General features: G+C 42.8%; 1 protein-coding gene across 1 annotated transcript in view; it reads right to left on the bottom strand.

Annotated features, from left to right (window-relative positions):
* LOC144674471 (transcription factor CP2) overlaps nt 1-21057 on the bottom strand; it is a 145780-nt gene that overhangs the window by 68629 nt on the left and 56094 nt on the right. The window contains exons 6-9 of the mRNA XM_078535807.1: nt 19889-20041; nt 6194-6304; nt 5672-5760; nt 5535-5583 (exon numbers count right to left, since the gene is read on the bottom strand). Coding sequence (XP_078391933.1) covers nt 5535-5583; nt 5672-5760; nt 6194-6304; nt 19889-20041 — 402 coding nt within the window. The remainder of the gene's footprint in view (nt 1-5534; nt 5584-5671; nt 5761-6193; nt 6305-19888; nt 20042-21057) is intronic.

Here is a 21057-nt window from a genome sequence, read left to right as displayed (position 1 = left end):
AACCTGTCCAACTTGGCCATCTTCAATGACCCAGCCTCCACTTCTCTCAGGTAGAGAATTCCAAGGGCTGACAAACCTCAGAAGAAATTTCTCCTCATCTCAGTCTTAAATAGGAAACTCCTTATTTTTAAGCTGTGTCCCCTAGTTCTAGATTCCCATACGAGGGGAAACATCCTCTCAGTATCCACCCCCCTCAGGATCTTATATGGGGGAGGTGGTGACATTGTAGTAATGTCACTGGACCAGTAATCCAGAGGCCCAGGCAAATGCCCATGGGACATGGGTTCAAATCAGCAGCTGGAATTAAAAGCCAGTCTCAGTTATAGTGACCATGAAACCATTGTCGATTGTCGTAAAAACCCATCTGGTTCTTTAGGGAAGGTTCATCCATCACTCCAGAGGAAGATGAACAATTCCAATTTGTAGACAATGCTGAAGAATCACTGACGAACTGAGAGATAAAATTCAACATGGGGAAATGGGAAGCATGGCCTCATGTTGGAGTTGGTGGAAAATGAGAAAAGCATTAAGGTACAGGAGAGACTTTGGAAGGGAATGTTAAATTCTGAAAATGAATTTGTTTTCAATGTAAAGTCAGTTCATACAAAGTGTATTGCTGTTATAAGTTTTTAGAAACGGTCTTGTCTCAGTGCCAGTAAGGCCCAGTATCTATACCTTTTCTGTACTCTGTTTGCAAAGATGCATACCCAGGGCACTAACAGTTATCCCTTTTAAAGTAATCAGGGTTAGTGAAGTCTCATTAATGTAGAAAATCATCCTAAAGTGTTTCACAGAGGCGTGATTAAATAAAAATTGGATAAAGTGATCAAAAGCTTGACTACAGAGTCAGACATTAACAAAGGTCTAAAAAGGAGAGGGAGAAAGGTGTGTGCAGGGATTTAGGGAGGAAATTTCCTAAGCAGCTAAAGGCATTGCCACCAATGGCTGGTGAGGCAGGTTGCATAGGATGCTACAGATGAAGGTTTGGAGGGTTGGGGATATGATACCAGCCGCAGAATCTTGGATGAGCGAAACTCAGCTCCTGACCTCATTACAGCCTTGGTTCAAACATGGGCAAAAGAGTTGAAGTCAAGGTGAGGTGAGAGTGACTGCCCTTGACATCAAGGCCGCATTTGACAGAGCATGCCATCAAGGAGCCCTAACAAAACTGGAGTCAATGGGAATCAGAGAGAAAGCTCTCCACTGGTTAGGGTCATACCTAGCACAAAAGAAGATGGTTGTGGTTGTTGGAGGTCAATCATCTCAGCTCCAGGACATCACTGCAGGAGTTCCTCAGGGTAGTATCCACGGCCCAACCATCTTCAGCTGCTTCATCAATGACCTTCCTTCCATCATAAGGTCAGAAGTGGGGATGTTCGCCGATGAACGCACAATGTTCAGCACCATTTGTGACTCCTCATATATTGAAGTAGTCCATGTCCAAGACCCCGACAACATTCAGGCTTGGGCTGATAAGTGGCAGTAACATTCGTGCCACACAAGTGCTGGGTAAAGATTCTCTCTTGTTGTAGATGGTCAAACTATCGCCCCTTGATGTTCAATGGCATCACCATCACTGAGCCCCTCGCTATCAACAACCTGGGGGGGGGTTACCATTAACCAGAAACTGAACTGAACCAGCCATATAAATACTGTGGCTACAAGAGCAGGTCAGATGAGTAACTCACCTCCTGACTCCCCAAAGCCTGTTCACCATCCACAAGGCACAAGTCAGGAGTGTGATGGAATACTCTCTACTTGCCTGGATAAGTGCAGCGCCAACAACACTCAAGAAGCTCGACACCAACCAGGACTAAGCAGCCTGCGTGATCGGCACCCCATCCACTAACATTCACTCCCTCCACCACCGACGCACAGTAGCAGCAGTGTGTACCACCTACAAGATGCACTGCAGGAACTCACCAAGGATCCTTCGACAGCACCTTCCAAACCCATGGCCACTACCATCTAGAGGGACATGGGCAGCAGACACATGGGAACACCACCAGCTGGAAGTCCCCCTCCAAGTCACTCACCATCCTGACTTGGAAATATATCATTGTTCCTTCACTGTCACTGGGTCAAAATCCTGGAACTCCCTCCCTAACAGCACCGTGGATGTACCTACACCACATGGACTGCAGCGGTTCAAGAAGGCAGCTCACCACCATCTTCTCAAGGGCAATTAGCGATGGACAATAAATGCTGGTCCAGCCAGTAAAGCCCACGTCCTGTGAAAGAGTGTTTAAAAAGTTTCAAGAAGATCACTTCTCATTCTCCTAAACTCAAATGAGTATCGGCCCAACCTGTTCAACCTTTCCTCATAAGACAAACCCCTTCATCCCAGGAATCAGCCAAGTGAACCTTCTCTGAACTGCTTCCAATGCAAGTATATCCTTCCTTAAATACAGAGATCAAAACTGTACACAGTACTGTAGGTGTGGTCTCACCAATGCTCTGTACAGCTGTAACAAAACCTCCCTACTTTTATACTCCATCCCCCTTGTAATAAACCCCAACATTGCATTTCCCTTCCTAATCACTTGCTGTACCTGTATGTTAATCCTTTGTGATTTATGTACACAGCATTCTGCACTCTCTCTCCATTTTAATAATACCGTTTCCCTATTTTTCCCGCCAAAGTGGGCAACTTATTTTCCCAGATGATAATACATCTGTCAAATTTTTGTATAACGGTTAACCTATCTATATCCCTTGGCAAACTTTGTATTCTCCCCACAACTTGTTTTCCTATTTTTGAATCGTCAGCAAATTTAGCTATAATGCACTCAGTCCCTTCATCCAAATCATTAATTTGTTGAATAGTTGAGACCCCTGTACTGATCCCTGTGGCAGCCCATTAGTTGCAATTTCAACCTGAAAATGACCTATTCCACCCCCACCCCCACTGTTTCCTGTTAGCCAGTCCTCTATCCATAATATATTACCCCAAACACCACAAGCTCTTATTGAAAGCCTTTTGGAAATCCAAATGCACTGCACCGATTGGTTCCCCTTTATCCATCCGTACTTGTTACATCCACAAAGAACTCTAATGAACTTATCAAACGTCATTTCCCTATCATTAAACCATGTTGGCTCTGCTCAATCACATCTTTGTTTTCTAATTGTTCTGCTCCTACTTCCTTAATAACAGATTCCAGAATTCTCCCCAATGACAGATGGTTAACTGGCCTGCTCCTGCTTTCTGTCTCCCTCCTTTCTTGAATAGACATTTGTGGGAAACATTTGCGGTTTTCCAATCCGCTGCGTCCTTTCCAGAATCTAGGGAATTTTGGAAGATTACAACCAATGCATCCACTATCTCTGAAGCCACTTCTTTTAAGGCTCTAGGATCCAGGCCATCTGGTCAAGGGGACTTGTCAGACTTTAGTCCCAATAGTATACCTTGTACTTTTTTTCCAGTGTTTGTGATAGTTTTAAATTCCCCTCTCCCTTTTCCCCCTTCATTTTCTACTATTCTTGGGATGTTTTTTGTGTCTTCTACTGTGAAGACAGATACAAAATACTTGTTCAAAATCTCTGGCATTTCCTTGTCTCCCATGATTAATTCCTCAGTCTCACCCTCCAAAGGACCAGCACGTACTTTAGCTGCTCTCTTCCTTTTTATATACTTGAAGAAGCTCTTGTATTTTATTTCTTGCTAGTTTACTCTCATTTCTAATTACTCAATTTTTCTTAGCCATCCTTAGCTGGTCTCTACAATTTTCCCGATCTGCTGGCCTAACATTAATTTTTGCAGCATTGTATGCCTTTTCTTTCAATTTGATAACATCCTCAACATCCTCCTCAGAGTCTCTTTCTCAATGGAATATATTTTTGTTGTGAGTATTAAATATCTCCTTAAATGTCTGCCACTGCTTGGCTACCATCTTACTTTTTAACCTATTTTCCCAGTCCACTTTAACCAACTGTCGGTGCAGACTCGATGGGCCGAAGGGCCTCTTCTGCACTGTGATTCTGTGAACTCTGCCTTCATACCTTAGTTATTTCCTTTGTTTAAGGCACTAGTTTTGAACCCAGGTTTCTCACCCTCAAACAGAATGTGAAATTCATCATGCTACAATCACTCTTGCTTAGATGACCCTTTATTATGAGATCATCCTGTCTCATTACACATCACCAGGTCTAATATAGCCTGTTCCATCACCCTTAAAATGAATATGAAATTCTATCTTGTATGATCACTCTTGCCTAGGGGATCCTCTACTATGAGATCATTAATTAATCCTGTCTGATAACACATTACCAGGTCTAAAATAGCCTGCTCCCTGGTTCGTTCCAGAACATATTGTTCTAAGAGCTTGTTCTGAAAACCCTCCATGAACTCATTCTCCAGGTTAGTTTGGCCAATTTGACTTGGCCAATCTATGCGAATATTAACAAACCTGCCATGATTATTGCAGTATCTTTCTTAAAAGCCCATTATTTCTTGATTTATACGCTGTCCTTCAACATAGCTACTGTCAGGATACCTATAAACTACTCCCCACCAGTGACCTCTTTCCTTTGCTATCACTTAGCTCCACCCAAACTGATTCTACACCTTCAGAAAATGCTGGAAAAACTCAGGAGTCTAACAGCATCTGTGGAGAGGAAAACAAAGTAAACGTTTCAAGTCCGTATGACTCTTCTTCACAGCTAAAGAGAAGTTAAAAAATGTATACTGTTTAACTGGGGTGGAGCAGGTGAAGCTGGATAGAAGGCCAGCGATAGGTAGAGGCAAAGGAAAGATTGACAAAGATGTCATGAACAAAAAGCTGTTAATGGTAGTGGGACTGGCTAAAGGAGGTGCTGATGGTGACATTAAGGTAAGAAAGCAGAATGTGATAATGGCAGGACAAGGGTAAGCACTCTGAAAATAACAACATGAACAAAGTGAAAGATGGCCTATTATCACATTCCGCTTTCTTGCCTTAATGCCACCACCAAAACCTCCTTTAGCCAGTACCACTACTATTAACACCCCTTTTTCCTTTTGTTCGTGACATCTTTCTCAATCTCTCCTTTACCTCCACCTATCGCTGGACTTCTATCCAGCTTCACCTGCTCCACCCCCCTTAAACAGTATACATTTCATCACATTTTTACTTCTCCTTAGCTCTGAAGAGTCATACAGACTCAAAATGCTAACTCTGTCTTTCTCTCCACAGATGCTGTTAGACCTGCTGAGTTTTTCCAGTATTTTGTTTTTGTTTTAGATTTCCAGCATCCACAGTATTTTGCTTTTATCTTTGATTCTACATCTTGACCTTCTGAGCCAAGATCATTTCTCATTACAATGTGGATTCCATAAATAATTTTAAAAGGGAGATGGCCAGGTACTTGAAATGAACTGATAGGGCTTTAGACAAAAAGTAGGGATATGGGAATAAGCACAACTGCTCTTTTGAAGAGCCACTACAGTCCTCCTCCTCTGCTCTAAGCTTCTATGATTCTATCAGACACAATATCTTAATGCTACTGTATTGACCAGGATAGGTTTATGAATAATGCTGGAAAAAGCCACTTACATCAGTGGTTGCAGGAACTGGGTCAGGCTGATGGTGAGGCGATCCATTTCTGAAATTAGATCAATAATTTCTATTAACAATAAGCTTTTAAATGCTGTAACTTATGGGAACAACAATATAGCAATGATAAGACCCACCCTTCAGCAATGGTAAAGCTGCCCTGCGAACTGCTAAATCCAGGAGATGCCGTATTGTTAACATAGGAGATGTCTGGCCATGGAGAACACTGGATAGGGCAAAAAGTCAGTTAGAAAGTTATAAATCATAATGTGATGACAACTTCTCTAAATTATGCAAAACTATATACTGTGCTCATCTAAAGTATAAGTAGAGATCCCATCTGGTTGCTACACAGCTTTCCCAGTCTATTCTCCACTGATGTTTACACATTTTAATCACAATTGATCCCTTAGCTACTTCATTTCAGTTTATGATGAATGCTGCAAATCACTTCAAGAATAAGTTGTGGAATACTTTCTACATCACCCACCCCCGCAGAATGGACCGAAACAGAGGCCAATATGAAGTATCAGTAAGCCAATTGGGCTTCTTTCCTCTTTCCCTGCACTCCAATAAACTTTAATAGTTTACATCAAAACATTACACATGCTTACCAAAAGACAAATCTAGCAGACTTAAAAAAACAAGTGCAGTCTTACCTCTGTAAGAATAGTTGTATCATAAGAAGGCTGATACTTTTCCTTCTCCTGAGGAGTTCGTTTTTCCATCTTTTCCCTATCTGTTTTCTGTTTTCTATCAGCGCCTTTTGGCTGCAAACAAATCATACAACAATGAAAAGCCCAGCACAAGAGAGAAGACACAATGCTGTCACCCATTGTCTATAATACAGGCTCAAGTATTCAACTATACATTTGGAGAAACTAAGAAAAAATACTACTTTCCTACTTTAGGATTTGGAGCTGGGAAGCACAACAGACTTCATTTCCCAACAGGACAATCGCTATTCTATCACCATTATGTCCAATTATCTTAAAATAGAGAAAAGACCAAAATAAATTAGGGGTCATCCACAGTTGGGAGTACAAAGTGAACCAAGTGGATTCAAAAGGGAACAAATGTCAATACAAAGCAAAAAAAAGCTACTTCCCATATTGAATAATTTATGAATGCCCCAAATTCACAGAATACACAACCTACTCTCACTCTCTTTTCTGTATACTGAGAGGGGGGATTTGGCACCAACACTTCATTCCTGAAAGCAGTGCACACATTCAATTAGAGAGAGGAGATAGCCAGAGATAAGACATGAATAGGTCCATGGTTGTTGTCTGTACTGCTGCCCTGCTGATGGATGCACAGCAGATGTGAAATAGAAAAGGAGGTCTTCTTCCTTGATAACCAGTCAAGAACAGAAGACCAAGTACACAAGAGACAAAAATCAGTATTACAACCAATGTAGGCGCTAATATTTTAAAAATGTGTTTCCAAAATTGAAAGTCTGGTGGCACCATATGAGTCTCAGTTTTATCTCCATTTCTACTCGATACGTTTCTTCCAACAGGACCCATGCCCAGTCACCAGGGCCTTTTATATGTTATGGTGCAGCCAAAAGCGAGAGAAGAGTTCTGATGGCAGTTTTAGAAAGTAAAACAAATCATTTGTCGAGTTGTGATAATGGTCTAGTTGGCAAAAGCACCATTTGACGTAGTACTCTGCCCCACAGACTAGCAAGTTGCAATTAATCCTTGATTTATACTGAGGTAATTAACTTCAGCAGTTGGGCTATTATAATTAGCAGGGCACAATAATAAAAGCAAGTCAGCTGGGATGCCATTTTCTGATCACTAGCTAATGTGTGCACAATATTTAATACATAGCTAGAGCCCTAATGTTGATGCATACTAAATGTTTTTTAAAATCATACTTGGTGCTTCTTGTCACTACTAAAACAGCAGCAAATCATAGCTCAAGATGCAGGAAACATACAAGTCATGTGATTAAAGCAACCAGATAACGGTCAACAAGAAATGATTAAAATTATAAAAAACACCAACCTGGAAAACTCAATAATAAAGGGGAGAAAAGTGAAGCAGCTCAATCACACATGTTTTTTAAAAATACTGCACCGATGTAACTGAAGTTTATTGCCCAAAAATAAGGCATAACACATTTAAAACTGCATATTTCACAACATGACTGAGCATAAAGTTGCCTTTTATGTCCAAGTATCTTCATCCTCTCCCAAAAGCCTGTGCTGAAACTGGATATTTTTACCTAGAGCAGTGACAGGCAGTTCCTGCAGTCATCATGTGTAGGGTGCACAATTTTCCAGCATCTATCAGTAACATTAAGGTGTATACGGTTCCACTGTACTGTTCACATAAAAATTCTTTTACATCTGCTTTAGAGAGGAAAATCCCAATTGTTTGCTGATGTGTGGAGTCTGCGCAAGGTAATTAAACAATATTAATTCTCAGCATGTGGGCACAGCTGGCAAGGTCAGCATTTATTGCCCACCCCTAGGGGTCATGAGTTTAATGTTAGGCCACTTTGGAGGGAAATACATTGGTGCGGAACTGGATTAACAAAGGCCAGGTTTCCTTCCCTACACTAGCTGGGGTTTTTACAACAATCCGACAGCTTCATGGTTACTTTTTCTTTATTTAATAAAAAACAGATGACTTTTATTTCCAGATTTTTAAATACTCAGTGCTCCCTTTAATTTATAACTTGTACCCACCATCACTAATAGCCCTTGCTTAGATTTTAAATGTTGGCCTTTGAAAAAAGTGATTTTCCCTTGATTTCATAGCACAAGTCTTTCAAAGTGGACGTTTTCCCTCACGCAGCTACAAACGGCTGTTTGCCATTCCCCACACTTAGCTGATTGCCACAAATTAGAATTTTCCATTTTTTTACTGCCCACCTTGCCTTCAAATCTGGCCTTTCCTACAAGCTCCTGTAATACTTTACCCACATACATTGTAGGGAAATAGAGAAGTATCATTTCACTCAGGAGCAACACTAAAGGAAGCCTGTGAGTTTATAGAAAAAAGACACATAAATACAAGAATTGGCTGAATTATAGGCTTAACAGGAAAGAGAACAGATGTGGAATTCAATCCTAAAACATAATAGAAATTTCAGAACGCTATAGAATGAAAACAAAATTTGACTCAGTTGGTCACGAAATCAATGCCACCCCCCTCCCCACCACCACCCCACAAGACACATGGTGCATAACACAATTATGAACCTTAAGCGATGGCATGATCAGGCTCAGCTAGGATGACCCTTCCCTGCTCCCACAGCCACTGATCAATACACTCGAGGACTATCAGCTCCTATGGAACCGTACATAAGAAAATCAGCCCCCCTCAATGTATGTACATTAAGTCAGTCACAATGTAACCAACCTCTTGTTTCTTCACAGGTTATGCGTTTGCATGTTTTGCTACAAATTGGTTATTTTCTAAAATCTTTAGTCACCTTATCATGCAAACTCACTCCCAAATTTTGATGATCTCCCCAATCACATTCCAGTAACAAAAAAATTCTAACAGCTACCGCCTATGGATCACACTCACACCATTATACGTGTTCTAAAAAGAAATACCACCCTGCCTTCCACAAACAGGCCAACACTCCCACTTGGGGTAAAGATCCTCAACCCGAGGTACACTTGGTTAGCCGATACTCCATATTCAAAGATCATTTGACAGACACCTCCAAAGACGACCACGGTTCTAAAGAACCACCAATATCAAGGTTCGAACACTTGGGCAAAAGAACAAGCTTCTTTTTCTCATCTATATATACTAGTTCAACCTCCACTAGCAATGTAGCTGACTACCAACCGGCTCCGTTTTTAAATGCATAATTATCTTTTGGTTGATAATGGTTCTAAACATCCATTTTAAAAAAAGATTTGCAAGGAGAATGAAATATTGATAATTTGGATTTAACATGGGGGCACAAATTAGGCATATTTATAACAGGTGCTGATGCCCACTACATAGGCTTGCGCCCAGCAGGCAGCCCAAGCCCACTCATTCATGGAGTTTTTAAAATCCTGATAATATCAGCACTCCTGATACATACCATGACATACATTCTTTTCCTTCTTTGATTAATTTTTTCATGCGATGTGGGCTTCGCTGGCTGGGCCAGCATTTATTGCCCACCCCTAATTGCCCCTTGAGAAGGTGGTGCTGAGCTGTCTTCTTGAACTGCTGCAGTCCGTGTGGTGTAGGTACACCCACAATGCTGTTAGTAAGGGAGTTTCAGGATTTTGACCCAGCAACAGTGAAGGAACGGTGATATATTTCCAAGTCAGGATGGTGAGTGGCTTGGGGAGGAACTTCCAGGTGGTGGTGTTCCCATCTATCTGCTGCCCTTGTCCTTCTAGATGGTAGTGGTCGTGGGTTTGGAAGGTGCTGTCGAAGGAGCCTTGGCGAGTTCCTGTACACTGCTACTACTGTGCGTCGGTGGTGGAGGGAGTGAATGTTTGTGATGTGGTGCCAATCAAGCTTTGTCCTGGGCTGTGCCAAGCTTCTTGAGTGTTGTGGGAGCTGCACTCATCCAGGCAAGTGGGGAGTATTCCATCACACTCCTGACTTGTGCGTTGTAAATGATGGACAGGCTTTAGGGGGTCAGAAGGTGAGTTACCCAACACAGGATTCCTAGCTTCTGACCTGCTCTTGTAGCCACTGTATTTATATGGCTGGTCCAGTTCAGTTTCTGGTCAATGGTAACCCCCAGGATGTTGATAGTGGGGGATTCGGCAATGGCATTGCCATTGCATGTCATGGGGTGATGGTTAGATTCTCTCTTGTTGGAGATGGTCATTGCCTGGTGCTTGTGCTGCGCAAATGTTACTTGCCACTTGTCAGCCCAAGCCTGGATACTGTCCAGGTCTTGCTGCATTTGGACATGGACTGCTTCAGTATCTGAGGAGTCGCCAATGGTGTTGAACATTGTGTAATCATCAGTGAACATCCCCACTTCTGATCTCATGGTGAAAGGAAGGTGCAGTTTAAGATGGTTGGGCCTAGGACACTACCCTGAGGAACTCCTGCAGTGATGTCCTGGAGCTGAGATGACTGACCTCCAACAATCATCTTCCTTTTTGCTAGGTATAACTCCAACCAGCGGAGAGTTTTCCCACCGATTCCCATTGACTCCAGTTTTGCTGGGTCTCTCCTTAATGCCACACTCTGCCAAATGCTGCCTTGATGTCAGTTGAGTTCAGCTCTTTTGTCCATACTTGGATCAAGGCTGCAATGAGATCAGGAGCTGAGTGGCTCTGGCGAAACCTATCCTGAGAGTCAGTGAGCAGGTTATTGCTGTGTAAGTGTCACTTGATAGCACTGACGACAACCTCGTTCATCACTTTACTGATGATGGAGAGTAAACTGATGGGGCGGTAATTGGCCGGGTTGGATTTGTCCTGCTTTTTGTGGACAGGACATACCTGGGCAATTTTCCACAGCGCCGGGTAGATGCCAGTGTTGTAGCTGTACTGGATCAGCTTGGCTAGGGGCAAGGCAAGTTCTGGAGCACAAGTCTTCAGTACTATTGCCAGAATATTGTCAGGGCCCATAGCCTTTGTAGTATCCAGTACCTTCAGCTGTTTGATATCACATGGCTGAAGACTGGCATCTGTGATGCTGGGGACCTCCGGAGGAGGCTGAGATGAATCACTCACCCTGCACTTGTGGCTGAAGATTGTTGCAAATGCTTCAGCCTCGTCTTCTGCACTGATATATTGGTCCCCTTCCTAATGAAGGATGGGGATATTTGTGGAGTTTCCTCCTCTTCCACCAGTTAGTTATTTCATTGTCCACCACCATTTATGACTGCATACTGCAGAGCTTAGATCTGACCCATTGGTTGTGGGATCGCTTAGCTTTGTCTTTCGCATACTGCTTTCGCTGCTTGACATACAAATAGTCTTGTGTTTTAGTTTCGCCAGGCTGACATCTCATTTTTAGGTATGAGGTGTTGCTCTTGGCATGCCCTCCTTCACTCTTCATTGAACCAGGGTTGATCCCCTGGCTTGGTGGTAATGGTAGAGTGGGGAATATGCTGGGCCATGAGGTTACAGATTGTGGTTGAGTACAATTCTGCTGCTGCTGATAGCCCACAGCATCTCATGGATGCCAAGTATAGAGTTACTAGGTCTATTTGAAATCTATCCCATTTAGCACAGTGGTAGTGCCACACAACACGATGGAGGGTATCCTCAATGTGAAGACAGGACTTCGTCTCCACAAGGACTGTGCGGTGGTCACTCCTACTGATATTGTCATGCACAGATGCATCTGTGGCAGGCAGGTTGGTGAGGATGAGGTCAACTATGTTTTTCCCTCTTGTTGGTTCCCTCACCACCTGCCAGACCCAGTCTAGCAGCTATGTCTTTTAGGATTCAGCCAGCTCGGTCTGCAGTGGTGCTACCGAGCCACTCTTGGTGATGGGCATTGAAGTCCCCCACCCAGAATACATTCACCCTCGGTGCTTCTTCTGAGTGGTGTTCAACATGCAGGAATACTGATTCATCAGCTGAGGGAGGGCAGTACGTGGTAATCAGCAGGAGGTTTCCTTGTCCATGTTTGACATGATGCCTTGGTGTGGAGTCAATGTTGAGGACTCCCAGGGCAACTCCCTCCCGACTGTATACCACTGTGCTGCCACCTCTGCTGGGCCTGTCCTGCCGGCGGGATGGCGATGGGGGTCTCTGGGACATTATCTGTAAGGTATGATTCCGTGAGGATGACTATGTCAGGATGTTGCTTAACTAGTCTGTGAGGCAGCTTTCCCAATTTTGGCACTAGCCCCCAGATGTTAGTGAGGAGGACTGTGCAGGGTTGATAGGGCCTAGTTTGCCATTGTCGTTCCTGGTGCTTAAGTCGATGCCAGGTGGTCCGTCCGGTTTCATTCCTTATTGACTTCATCGCGGTTTGATACAAATGAGCGGCTTGCTAAGCCATTTTAGAGTCAAATGTAGGCCAGACTGGGTAAGGACTTCCTTCCCTAAAGGGCATTAGTAAACCAAATGAGTTTTTATGACAATCACAATGGTTCATGGTCGCCATTACTGAGACTAGCTTTCAATTCCAGATTTTATTAATTGAATTGAAATTCCACCAGCTGACATGGTGAGATTTGAACCCATGTCACCACAGCATTAGCCTGGGCTTCTGGGTTACTAGTCCAGTGACATTACCACTACGCCACCATCTCCCCCCTATGACAAAAGTTTTCTGTAGAAAAAGTCAGCACGTTTTCAAGGCACTTTATAAATTAAGGGATTATTTTGTTGTATCATAATTTCAGTGCCACCTCTGAAGTGAAAATTCACCGTTTCCAATTCTGGCCTCCTAAAATCAGACAGCAACATGGCAGGAATACGCTTGGAGGGCTGTTACCAGTAGCAACAACAGGACTTAGGAGGAGTAGGCCATTTAGCCTTTCACTATTAATCACTTAGCGAGACTTCCTAACATCAGTACACTGATTCTGATATGGTCGCCAAGGCACCACTGCCAGATGCTACAAAACATACACAAGTGGCTTTACAACAGGCAACTTAGGCGGTGGATATATTACTCAAAGAAGGGGGTAGCGGAGTTTGGAGGGTGCGGGGGAGGGAGGAAGGAACAGGACAGGGGGCAATTTATTAGAGCAGGTTCCTCCTGTTGCCACCAATCACAAAAGGTGGCAGCAGAACAGGCTTCTGAATAGCATAACAGTTGCAAAGTGCTAACATTGAGATCTTCCCCAGAATCACTTTCCTCCCAACAGAGCCCTTCTATAGAGGGCACACATTTCATCCCAGAGAGGCAGAAAGAGTTAAAGGAATAGGGGCCGGTGGAAAGAAGATCAATGCTAAAACAGCTCACAAATGTGACGAATTACCAACGCATTCAGCTCATGTAACATATGGAGGTGACGGATAAACTGGCAGATCATGTTGTTGGAGTGAAATAGAAAGCAACCCAGTGGAGTACTTGGAAGGAGGGTGGAAGGTAGCATCTCTGGCATGTGCTGGCAGTTTGTGTGATTTTTTTGTTGGAATTTTCAGGGTTCACATTATTAAACATATTCTCTAACTCAATGGAGCAATACCACGATATTTAACTGGTCTCAGCTAATCTGCATATCTTAAGAATCTTACTGGTGCAAGGGTGCAAATACAGCATGACAACTTGACATTGGAGTTTCCATTAAAACTAAAAGCACAAGACTTTATATTGGAAAACGTGAATGGATGGAATATATGATTTCCAAATTTGGACCGAGTTACATCTGCATGCCCCAGTCAAATTTTCCTCTGCCCTTTAACTCTGTTTCATCTGAAGAATACACTTGGTTTGGACTGTGTGGAACATCCAGGGAGATCAACTAGTCTATATTAAAACTCATGCATTACCCATCTCAAAAACTTGACTCCGTCAGAAATTTTGATTAATAGTTTTACGTCAACATTTATAACCAAAGATCCCTATCCACCTCAGTGAACAATGGGTTGTCATGATTCTGGCTTCCATCTAGTAGGTGGCACTGTGGCAGCTCTTCTGTGCTTCACCCAGCAGTTTAGGTTTTAGTACCGACACCTAGGAAGTTCCTCCATTCTGCCCCAGTCTCTGCAAGTTTTCAAGTTTTGGAACCATTTTTTGAACACTGTTTTAAAAATACATTTACATTTTCTTCCTTCAACTTTTCCCCTTTCATTTTTGAATAGAGCTCCAATCTTCACCTTGGCCCTACTCTTAAGTACAGTCGGAAACTCCATAGGAAATTTACTAGCATATATAAATTCCTTGAGGTAACACCAGAATACCCTTAATTCCTTCACAGAGTGGCGTTGCTACCTTAAAACAATATTACAAAAACTCCCTTTTACTTTTTCACTTGCTCCACAGATGACACTGTAAACCCGCTCAGCCTCTTAAAAAAATTAGTTAAAAAGAAAGATACACCGTTTCCTTTGCTAACTGTGAACAGCGCCACATGGTGCAGCTGAAAATACTTGAACATTTGGTGCTGAGCACCAGGTTCAAAGTCCTGACAAAGCAAAACAGCTACTCCATCAGGGAAACATTTTAATCTAATTTTAAACCTCATTACAGAGGGTAAATGTGACTAATGTGATTGTAAGCTATAAAACCAGTGTACCATGACAGTCTGGCTTAAACCTTAAAAATACAAGATTGCTATGAAGAACTATTAATAGTCCAATGGTGCCTTTGGATCTATGCCAGATATTGAGTGCAATAAAAATTAAAATCTTTGGTTCAACAAGTTTGGTGAAGTACAACAAAAAGCACTAAAGGCCAGGACAGTAGTTGCCTTTTTCTTCTTTTTGGATTGCTCATTATGTGCATCTCTTACTTCATTTTGAATTCATCAGTCCTGAGAACTACACCATGTACAGAATTGTCATCAGCATGCAGCAAGAAACCATTGATCTGAACAGTGTACTCCAGGGCGCAGGGGAAGTCAGGCAAGAACAGGCATTGAACCAGGCGGAGTGAGAGAGGATGAAGAGGAGAACAGTACTGACCAAAGAGCAAGTAGTCCTATGTGGGGTTGAAGGGGGGAAGAAAGAAGGGAGAATGCCCCCAGCCACACTTCTCAGGTAAAGTGGCTTGTGTGGAGCATAAACACCAGCATGATTTTGTTGGGCCAAATGGCCCAATACACAGTATCTACAGCACAGAATGTGGAGTGAATGGATGGCTCGAGGTGGCAGGATTTGTGGGGTATTAGTGAGGCAGGGGTGGGGGAGAAAACAGGAGAAAGAGGAAAAGAGGAGAACGGCCTCAAAAGAAATGTGTACCCCCCAAAAATGATAGTTGCACCTTGAGCAAGCAAGGTGCATATTGGTTTCTAGCACAGCTTCACAGCTTAATTCAGTATCATAGTGCACCATAGTAATCACTTATGTAGAACTGGGCATTTTTAAAAAAAATGCAGTCATGATTGCAATCCCCCATACACCCTCAGACAACAACCTAGCATTAGAACACAGGGTTTGGTTTTGAACTGCTTTTGAAGATATGTTTTCACATCAGAATTGGCAACTACTGCTGAAACGTGAGCAATCAATTTAAAAGGGTGCACTTTTAAAATCAGTATCATCTGTTATGGTAACAAGTCACAACAATTAGACAGTGGCCATTTTGAAAATGCTGCATAAGAAACTGGTTCCTGGACACCAAATACCATATACTGCTGCAGCAAGTTCGTGGTCACTGACTTTAGACATTCTACAGCACCCTACTCATATTGCAAACAGGTGATTATTGGGGGACGGGGAAATTGAGTAGAAGGAGCAGAAATGTTGATTAGGGAGCAAGTTAATTTACTTTAAGTAGGTCTCATGCCTTACAGTTGCCGGCAGCATCCTTCTGCCTGCGTAAGATGGTGGACATACAGCAAATCAAATTCATTGGGGAGGGGGTAGCTTCATATGGTGCACTTCACACGACGCTGAAGAGACCAGTCTGTGAAAGGCAGGTTTTGCCACAAGTGCCGCATATGAAGTGGTTATCAAGTGTCATTGTGAGTTGACATTTTTGGTTGTTGGCACTGGTTGCCAAGCTGCTGTAGCCACTGATAGACATAGTGGTGCACGCTGGCCCACAGTTGATGTTGTGATTTTCCTTTGTTCCCAGGTGCAAGAATTGACGTTTAGGACCTTCATGTCACACTTGCAAGCATCCTTGAAGCAGAGCTTTGGGAGTCCTATTAGCCGCCTGGCTCCAGCAACTTCTCCATACAGAAAATTCTTAGGTATGTCTTGCCTTCCATCCTGCGAACAGGCTCAAGCCAGTGAAATCCACCTCTGTTTGATGAGTGTCGACATACTTGGGAGCTTTGCCTTTGAGAGGACAGCCACATTCATGATTTTTATCCTCCCATGAGGTGCACAGAATGCACTACAAACAGCAAAGAGGAAAGTTGTTGAGCTTCCTTTCTTGACAGCTGTAAGTCGTCCATGTTTGACAGTCAAACAAGATGCTGAGAAAACAGGCCCAAAAATCCAGAATCTTGGCCCCAATTCTCAGCTTGATGTTGCTCCATGCATCCTTTGAGAGTTAGCCAAAGGTGGTGAGGCTGCTTTCCCTACGTCCGTATCGAGTTCTGCGTCAAGGGACAGATCGGCTGTCACCGTACACCCAAGGTCGCAGGATTTGCTAACCACTTCCAGCGGGATGTTACTTAGTGTGATCAGGGGCAGAGATGTGACACCCTGTCCCATGACCACAGTTAACTTGACACAGTCAGGAGAACAAGTTAGACATGGGAGAGACAGTCCATGAGTCTTTGTCGATGAGTTTCTGTGTGAGTGACCAGCTCAGCATCAGAGTAAGGGGGTTGAGGGGTGAAGTACTCACCAACAGAAGTAAACAGATGTCCCACTAGGTTGAAGGCTACTGTGAGCTGTACTCCGGTCAGGTGGACATCTCCCAGTCTGTGTTTGACTCTTTCTGCAGCTTCCTGTCATGGTTTAAGTTAAATGAAGAACCCTCATCACTTGAGCTCAAAAAGGTCATTGATTGTTTAACAAACAAAGGCACCGGCAAGTGTGGAATTCCAGCCAAACCGCTGAAGCATGGAAAGTCCCCATCCACTGCCACACCTTCATAACCACCTCCTCCTCTCTCAGAAGATAGGATCTGTTCCACAGGACATGCATGACACAAATCAGCACATTACACAAGCAAAAAGACGACTGAAGAGGTTGCAACAACGACAGGGACATCACATTCCTTGGTGTCACTGGGAAGGCCTCTGCTAGGGTCATGTTTAAAAGACTCCATCTACTTGCAGACTAAGTGTACCCAGAAGCACAATGCAGTTTCTGTACTGGCAGATTCCCAGTGGACACGGTCTTCTGCCTATGCCAGCTACAGGAGAAGTGTAGGGAACAGGATATACCTCCTTACCTTACTTTCATAAGTATCACTATAGCTTTCCACACCATCAGCAGGGCAGGACTCTGCAAGATTTTGGGGAAAATTGGCTGTTCACCAAAGCTCCTCAGTCTCATATGCTCCTTCCATGACAACATATACTGCACTGTTTTGACAGCAGTACTTACAACAGTTTCAGGGTGAAGAACGGAGTGAAACAGGGCTGTGTCCTAGCCCTGACTTTGTTTGGTATCTTCTTCTCCATGCTCCTGACCTTTGCCTTCCCTGCACATATGGAAGGAGTTTACCTGCAGACCAGGTCAGACGACAAGTTCTACAATCTGTCCAGACTGAAAGCGAAGACAAAAATGCAGCAGGTCGCCTTAGTGCACCGTTCTATTTATATGGGAGAGGTGGTACCAGTAACTAATCTATGTCTCATGCTTTTGAAGTGTTAAACCCTACAGACTGAAGATTGCAGAACGTTACCGCATTCAAAGAAATATGCCAGTCTCCAAATCACAATGCATAATCAACTTCGTTGTAAAATCTTTTATTATAAAACTTGGTAGGTTTGGTCTCCGATCCTTTGAGTGCCATCAGTCTTGATATTTAGAAGAATTCGATAGCTAATCAAGATCCTATATCCTTTAGAACATTTGCTAACTTTCTAGTGGCCTTGAGACCATCAGCTCAGATGAAGAAAAATAGTTTGCTCAGGTTCTGCGAGGAATGAGGAAAAATGCCCATGTTAACGAGATCTTGTACTCATTCTGGTTAAACACAGGTTGCATTATATAATTGCTTGTTTCTGTAGAAAAATTTACTTAACGCAAGACAAAAACTAAGCAGCCCAAAGCAACAATATGTCATTGAGTCCTGCTATGCTACTCTGAAGACCGGGTTCAACGGTCAAGAGTCTGCAGCTACCAAGCTCTACTAAAAGAGAATATCCATTTTTGGGAGCTGTTCACAACTGGTGTTCCACCAGTGGTAGCCTAACTACCACTTAGATCAGTTTATTTAAACTTAGAATTCAAGGCTTCAAAAATAGAACTATTGTGCAAGGTATTTCGTTAATTATAATTTAAAGAAATGTCCGTTAGTAGATTTCCATTTGGGTTCTCCTGGGCAAATGAAGGTCACCGTGTAGTAGTGAGTTATAGAGGCCTGAAGATTTCTGTTGGGTGACGATCCATGACTGGTGCTACAATTGGTCGTGTTCAGATCTTGTTGGGGTTGAGGATTGAGGAGAGAATACAGAAGAATATCAGCTAAGATGAGTCCAGGGAAGAGAGTACAGGAGCAGGAGCAAGGATCTCTTACTGCAGCTGTACAGGGCCTTGGTGAGACCACACCTGGAGCATTGTGTACAGTTTTGGTCTCCTTACCTAAGAAAGGATATACTTGCCATAGAGGGAGTGCAGCGAAGGTTCACCAGACTGATTCCTGGGATTGTTGTGAGAGGAGAGATTGGGCCAATTAGGCCTGTATTCACTGGAGTTTAGAAGAATGAGGGGGGAATCTCATTGAAACGTATAAAATTCTGACAGGGCTGGACAGACTGGATGATGTTTCCTCTGGTTGAGGGGGTCTAGAACAAGGGGTCACAGTCTCAGGATATGGGGTAGGCCATTTAGGACTGAGATGAGGAGAAACTTCTTCACTCAGAGGGTAGTGAACCTGTGGAATTCTCTACCACAGGAGGCTGTGGAGGCCAAGACGCTGAATATATTTAAAGAGGAAATAGATTTCTAGACTCAAGGCATCAAGGGGTATGGGGAGAGAGTGAGAGTACGGCTTTGAGATAGAGCATCAGTCATGATCATACTGAATGGCGGAGCAGGCTCGAAGGGCTGAATGACCTATTCCTGCTCCTATTTTCTATGTTTCTAAGATGTCCAGTACTGATAAATGCCAAAAGGCTGTGAGGACAAGACTAAGCTCTTCTGTGATGCCCTCACAGTCAATCAGCCAGCCAATGCACTTGATACCGTATGTAGATTGGCTAATCAGGCAATGTACGAAGGGAGGACTGGATCTTGTACCAGTCAGGACATCGCAAACACCGAAGCCAAGAGGGCAGAACCCAGTCTCCAGCAATATGCCTGTTCTTCTGGCTCTCATTTGTGAGCTAATTTTAACTTGGAGGAAAGATAGCAAGTTAAATAACAAAACTAGAGGCATTTTCAAGTTCAAAGTGTTCTGGCAAGAGGTGTACATCTGCTGCTTAAGAGTGTGCGCCGAAATTCAAAAGGAATTACACTGCTTGTGTCATTTTGTTCAGCTTTAAGGTGCTAAATACATTATACAAAATTGCAGAAAATATAATAGCCACCTATGAGGCATAAATCTTAAGCAGTAGAAAGATGATTAATTTTAGAAGATTAGGAAGCAACCAGAGTCACATGTCTGACACCAAGCGCTGAAGTAACGGTCATTCAAAATAGATAACCAGCCTTTTCTCCATACCTTGAACACTTTGATTTGGCAGCTAGCTGAATGTAGATGCTCTGTATAATCACCATTTTCATTTTCTTTGAATGTATCAATTTGAATTCGAAAAGGTACACCTTTTTCTCCTCCATGTTTCCTCGTCGTGAATTCAGTGCTAATACAATGCACCTAAGGAAATAAGCAGTTGCATGACCAAGAGAAAACAACACAATAGCAGCACCAAATAATTGCAGCTTTTTCAAAGGAGTTTCCTCTGGAAAGACTGATTCAATATATTTCATGACTGAGATGTTAGAACAATCAAATGGTTTATTACCATCAAATAGCTGCTGGAAAAAGCTAATGCAATCAGTTACAATGATATTAAACAATGATATTAGGAGATAACGAATAACTCAACAACGATTTATCTCATTGAGAAGGAAGGACTCTTTGAGAAGGATGCATCGTCTGTGGCTAAATAAAGAAGTTAAGGATTGTATCAAATTGAATGAAACATCGTACAAATCTGCAAAGATTAGTGGTGGGTCAGAAGAGTGGGCAGATTTTAAGAACCAGCAAAGAATGACTAAAATAATAACAAAAAGGGAGAAAGTAGAGTATGAGAGAAAGCTAGCTAATAAAATAAAAGCAGATTGTAAGAGTTTCTACAAGTATTTAAATAGGAAAAGAGTAACTAAAGCTAGTTTCGTCCTCTGGAGAGAGTGTCAGGGGAATTGATAATGGAAAACAAGGAAATGGCAGAAATTGTTTCTGTCTTCACTGTACAAGACTTAGAAAACATCCCAAAGATACTTGATAATCAAGGGGTGAATAGGAGGGAGAAAGGTAAAACAATCACCATTACCAGGGAAATGGAGCTTGGAAAACGGTTAGACTTAAAGGCTGACAAGTCTCTAGGACCAGATGGGCTGCATCCTGGGGTCTTAAAAGAAGTGGCTGCAGAGATAGTGGACGCATTGGTTATAATCTTCCAAAATTCCTCAGATTCTGGAAGGGTCCCAGTGGACTGGAAAATAGTTAATGTTACACCTTTATTCAAGGAAGGAGACAGAAAGCAGGAAACTACAGGCCAGTTAGCCTAACATCTGTCATAGGGAAATTGCTAGAATCCATTCTTAAGGAGGTTATAGCAGGATATTTAGAAAATCAATGTGGTCAGGATCAAAACGGAAAATCTTTTG

The sequence above is a fragment of the Cetorhinus maximus genome, unplaced genomic scaffold, assembly GCF_964194155.1.
Source record: "Cetorhinus maximus unplaced genomic scaffold, sCetMax3.hap1.1 HAP1_SCAFFOLD_667, whole genome shotgun sequence".
Taxonomy (NCBI): domain Eukaryota; kingdom Metazoa; phylum Chordata; class Chondrichthyes; order Lamniformes; family Cetorhinidae; genus Cetorhinus; species Cetorhinus maximus.
Note: the sequence above shows the minus strand (reverse complement) of the source record. Positions and strands in the feature narration are given on the sequence as shown.